Consider the following 5,453-nt stretch of genomic DNA (forward strand, 5'->3'; position numbering starts at 1 on the left):
CTCCTGGATGAGAAAGCCTCTCCTGGCAAGGCCACTGCTGGGGACAGCAAATTTGAGCATGTAGGATCTTCCCTGACAAGCTGCACTCAGACCTTCTCCACCAGGTCTCCTGGAGCTCTGGTCCCAGCAGGTGCTTCTGAGCTGAAGATGGGCACATCCTTGCTGTCTCCCCTCCACCGGGATTGGCTCCTGCCCTGTGTTAGCATCAGGGCCCTCACTGCTGCAGTGGACAGAGCCCAGGGCCAGACTTATTGGCCACTTTAACAGAGAAGTCCAGGGGGGTGCAGCTTCAGGTACAGCTGGATCCAAGGGTTTGGAAAGCTGTCTTCAGACCCACTGGTGGGTCCGTGCTCCAGCCTTCAGTTGCTCCTTCCTGCTTTCGCACTGGTCTCCTTCCCTCTTGGCAGCAAGCAGCCCTGGTAGCTTCCAGCTCGTGTTCTACCCGCTCAGAAGTGACAGGAGGGAGGAAGGATCCTTTTGCAAGGGGTTCACGCTGAAGTTGGTAGAATGTCTTTGGCTTGGGTGCCGAGCCCACCTCTGAGCCAGTCACCATGCCGGGAGGAGGACCGGCTGTCCAGATTGGCCAGGCCAAGTCCCGTGCTCGCTGCAGGGGTGGCATTGGCCCCACTGGGGAGCCATGTGGATTGAGGAGCAAGGGGAGTAGCCCCGGAATGCCAGAAACGTAACGGCTGTCAAAGAGGGGTTGGTGGAGAAATCATAGCCGTCCACCTCAGCTTGAATTCATCTTCAGCCTTGAGCTGAAAAGAATTTGAGCAATTTGTAGAACGTGCAGGCGATCAGTGACAAGGACATCAAAGTCTGTCCCCACGGGGGGTCTGAGGAATTAAAAGTAGAAAAAGAGGCTTCTGGAGAAGGTTGAAACGAGCATGTAGGTCTCCCCTGTTTAGGCGAACTGGCTCGGAGTCACCTGGCTGAGTGAGTTTTAGATCTTAGTTTGAGGAGATCGCGCACCGCTTCCATGGGAGGGCTGGCTGAGCTTTGCTGAGGTCTGGTCTCTTGGGGAGTTGCCCCCAGAGCTGCCTGGGGCTGTGGTGGGTTTTGGGGTTTTGGTGTGTTCCCTCCTTGGACCTGTTTGTCCCCGTGCCAGCCCAGGAAGTGTTTGTTGAGTGACTAAGAAAAACCCAGCATGCCCTGGGCCCGGCAGATGTGGGCCTCGTGCTGGATCCTGCGGGCCGACCTTAGTCAGGGGCTTCCCCTGGGGGTTGACATGGTCCCAGGGACAGCCCTCGGCCCATGCCCCCCAACTCCCTCGACCCCGGTCAGGCCACCTGGGCAGCTGACTCCCGGCCGCACGCTGCCTGTGGGGGTGTAAGAACGAGGCTGCACAGCCAATGACCTGTGGCCCCAGGGGATGTGGAATGGCTGTGTGACAGCCGTGGGGGGTGGAGCCCTGTGCTCTGTCCAGAGGCAAAGCTGGGAGCCTGCGCTGTTCCCCCACTGGACCTCACTGTCCCTGTCTGGAAGTCGGGGGTCAGGAGGGGGCTGCTGGGCCGGGCCATGGGAGCCTCGTGGACAGCAGGCGCGAGGTCTGCGGGCCCTTCCAGGGGGTCCCGTGCCAGCACCGCTTCGGGACAGGGAATGGAAGTCCCTCTTATTTGTGGGTCCTTCGTGTCAGTCAGACACCATGTGGGCAAAGAGATGAAGAAGGCTCCCCAGCTGGAGCGGGCAGGGGGTCTGCTCCCTCCCAGCCCGCCCCTTGCAGACCCCCAGAGCTCGGGGATCAGGCTGCAGGCGGCAGGGCTGGCCTGGGCTGGCCTGGGGCCCCCTGACACCCCCCTCCCCCGCTCCGTGTCCCACAGCGCCGCGGCATGAAGGGCAAGGCCCGCAAGCTCTTCTACAAGGCCATCGTGCGCGGCAAGGAGATGATCCGCATCGGGGACTGCGCCGTGTTCCTGTCGGCCGGCCGCCCCAACCTGCCCTACATCGGCCGCATCCAGAGCATGTGGGAGTCGTGGGGCAGCAACATGGTGGTCCGCGTCAAGTGGTTCTACCACCCCGAGGAGACCAGCCCGGGCAAGCGCCTCCACGAGGGCCAGGTGAGGCCGGGTGGCCAGAGGTTGAGGCCGGGGTGCCTGGTTCTGGGGTCGGGTGGGGCCGTGCCAGGCTCACCAACCCCCCGTCTGTCCCACACGCAGCACTGGGACCAGAAGTCCGGCCGCAGCCTGCCCGCGGCCCTGCGGGCCTCCAGCCAGAGGAAGGACTTCATGGAGGTAGGGGCACGGGGTGGAGGGTGGGCCTCTCAAGCCCTCTGCACACATCTTGGGGGTTGGGGGAAGCTGGGCTCCAGTGGCGTCCGGCCCCCTGACCCCAGCCCCGTGTCTGGCTCTGATCTGCTGTCCGCCGCGCTTTGGGGTCCTTAGCCTGAGGGTCTCTCTGTCTTGGTCTGTGTGTCTGTCTCGGGATCTCTCGGTCTCTCCGTCGCCGGTGTGGGGGTGGAGGGCTCTTTCTCTGCCCTCAGGGTTTTCCCTGGTCCTTCTGGTCCGGGGGGTGCTCCCTGTCTCCCGCCCGCCCTGACACCCGCCTGCCGTGCCCGCAGCGCGCCCTCTACCAGTCCTCCCACGTGGACGAGAACGACGTGCAGACCGTGTCGCACAAGTGCCTGGTGGTGGGCCTGGAGCAGTACGAGCAGATGCTCAAGACCAAGAAGTACCAGGACAGCGAGGGTCTGTACTACCTCGCGGGCACCTACGAGCCCACCACGGGCATGATCTTCTCCACCGACGGCGTGCCTGTGCTCTGCTGAGCGCCCAGCACCCTGCCGGCCGCCTTGCGCCCCGAGGGCCAGCGGGGCCCCTCGCCATCACTGCCACGTCTCGGGGGCCACGTGCGTTGGTTGTGTGCATGCAAGTGTGCCCTTGGACGCCCTGGCGTGCGTGTGTACACGTGTGTGCCTGTATGCATGCACCTCGTGCACGCGTGTGCACACGTCCCCAGCCCCCTCCCAAACCCCCGGTGCCCCTCCAGACGGGGCTCCTCTCAGCTATCAGGGTATGGCTCTGCTGGGCCCCCCTCCGGGGCCTCCCCTCCAGCACCTTGTAAGCACTTGGCCGGGCCGGGCCCCCAGGACCCAGGCGCCTCCAGGCCGAGGCCAAGGCCCACCGGGGATTCAGTGGGGAGGGGGTTCCCGAGGAACCAAACTGACACTCGCTCGGGGGTTCCCGCTGCTTGAGGGCCCTCCCCGGGGCTCCTAGTGCCCGAGCCCCCTCAGTACGGAGCCCACCCCAAGCCTCCCGCCATGAGACGGGGCGGGCTGGCCGGATGGATGCCCACCAGCCTCACCGGCCAGGCCAGGCCTGCTCTGGGCACCAGCCGGGGGCCCGGCCTCTGCCCTCTCAGGACGGCCTGGACTCGGGCGCGAGAGCCAGGTGAGGGTGGAGCCCGGCAGCCTCGGCCAGGTGCCAGGCAGGGGGGCTGCGGGCCCTGAGGCCCCAGGGAGGGCCCACCCCTCCCGGTCCGGCCCCTACACTACACACAACCCCAATGGTGCTGAAGTCCTTGACCCGCCATGCCCGGCCCTCCCGCCCAGGCCTCGGCCCGCCCGGAGGCAGCGGCAGTTCTTACAACCTGTATAGTTTTATTGTACCAAGAGACTCTTCCCCGCCCCTGTATCATATGCCTTTAAATGGAGTCAACTTTTTAATTATATATATAAAGATAAATATATATAAATATATATAAATATAAACTTTTTAAAACTGTGAAAAAATAGCTATGAAATTATAAAAAAAAGCGAACACATTCTGACGTGCAGAATATTTTTTATTTCCTATTAGATTGTGAGTGTCTAGCACCCAGCTTCACGGGCCCCCCTCGTCCTGAGCACACCCCGCCCCCCCGCCCCCCCCCCGGCCCAGGTGTACTGTACTCGCCCCCAGAACGGAGAAGCAGTTAGGGAGAGCAGAGGCTGAGGAGGGGGACAGGGGGCCGGCCGGGCGCAGTGGCCCCGCTCCCCTGGCTCGGCCCCGAGAGCACTTACCAGCCCCCGCGCCTTCCAGGGGGACGGAGGCCTCGTCCAGACAATCTTAAGGGAAGGAAAAGCCAGACTTTGGTTTTGTTTTTTGGGGGAATTACTGTTTTCCTTTTTTTTTTTTAAGTTTCTTTTGGAATTTTGTTTGTTGGCGAATTCTGTGTGATTTTTTCATAAAAAAAGAAAAGAAAAGAGAAAAAGCTATAATCGGAGAACTGCCGTTGTCTGGAGTGGTTCATTTCGAGGGCTGGGGCAGGGGGTGCGTGGTGCTGGCCAGCGGCTGGGGGGGCCAGGAGCGGGGCGCCGCTGCGGGGCTGTTCACACCCAGGTTAACGTGCATGAAGGGAAATGAAGAGTTCCTCAGTGGCCCTGGCCACGTCCCCAGGGGACAACAACCAGAAGTGGCCAGTGGCTACTGTGTTGGGTGGCGGAGATACGGGATGTGTCCCCCCGGGGCCGGAAGCGTTCTTGACCCGTGCGAGGCTGCAGGGCTTGCACCCCGTCTCCCCCTTGAAAACGCAGAGATCGGCACTCCCAGCCTGCCCACATCTGAAGACCACAAGAACAGGGCCAGTGCCGGTGGTCTGAGCGGGTCCTGGGCAGGTGTGGCGACGCAGGGCTGGGGGAGGCTGGGCCCTGCCCCTGGTGCCGCCGCCCCCCTCCTGCCCTGAGGTCAGCTCTCAGGCTGACCCCACAGGTACCTGCCCAGCGACCCGCCAGGGGAAGGACCCTGATGGGCCTCCTGTTTCAGAGAAATCGAGTCACACGACAGCCGGCGGCCACTCCCACACGCAGGAGCAGTGCACTGGCGCCACCTGGTGGCCCCTGTGGTATCGCCTCAAAGTCTTGGCTCCCAGGGCTGCCAGGGCACCCACCTGGCGGCCTGGGGGTGATGCCTGCCCAGTGGGTCCCGGTGGGCGGGCCCCCGAGGCCACAGGCCCGGAACACAGCCCCTCTGATGGCCAGCCCCCCTCCCCAACCCTTCTCCAAGGGACCCACGTCAGAGTGGACCAACACCCCTGCTTGGGGAAACAAAGGCACCAAACCGTACAGGAAGTTGTTCATATCACACGAATCAACAGCACAGCCGGGACTCGAACCCAGAACCCTCAGCCTCAGGTCCTGGCTCCGTCCCTGCGGGCAGGGGGCAAGCTCCGTCCCCTTTCTGTCTTCCCGTTCAAATGGATGGGATGCAGCCCTTTTCCCTGACCTGAGGGCCAAAGGAGCACCAAGGTGCCCTTCACACCCCTGATGCTTCCAGCTCCCACGCCCAGCTCGCCCCCTACCAGGTTCACGGACACCCTCCCGCTACCGGACTGGTTCACCCCTGCCCACGCCCTAGGAACTTCAGGCCACTTTGCAGATGAAAGACTGAGGTCCCAGCCATGTGGGTGGCCCCACCCCACCAGGACCCCTTCCCCCACCACCAGGGAGCGAGGTGGCGGGGGCAGCCCCCACCCACACA

The 5,453-nt window shown here is 63.1% G+C and overlaps 1 protein-coding gene across 9 annotated transcripts in view; it reads left to right on the forward strand.

Moving 5' to 3' along the window:
• Positions 1-2,917, forward strand: part of TNRC18 (trinucleotide repeat containing 18) — an 88,083-nt gene extending 85,166 nt beyond the window's left edge. For all 9 annotated transcript variants that reach the window (XM_064593348.1, XM_064593341.1, XM_064593340.1 and 6 more), the window contains 3 exons: positions 1,821-2,057; positions 2,157-2,231; positions 2,558-2,917. In XM_064593348.1, coding sequence (XP_064449418.1) covers positions 1,821-2,057; positions 2,157-2,231; positions 2,558-2,764 — 519 coding nt within the window. In that variant the 3' untranslated portion in view covers positions 2,765-2,917. The remainder of the gene's footprint in view (positions 1-1,820; positions 2,058-2,156; positions 2,232-2,557) is intronic.
• The last annotated feature ends 2,536 nt before the right edge of the window (positions 2,918-5,453 follow it).

The sequence above is a fragment of the Mirounga angustirostris genome, unplaced genomic scaffold (genome assembly GCF_029215605.1).
Source record: "Mirounga angustirostris isolate CCGP_5_RB_7025 unplaced genomic scaffold, mMirAng1.0.hap1 SCAF_5, whole genome shotgun sequence".
NCBI lineage: Eukaryota > Metazoa > Chordata > Mammalia > Carnivora > Phocidae > Mirounga > Mirounga angustirostris.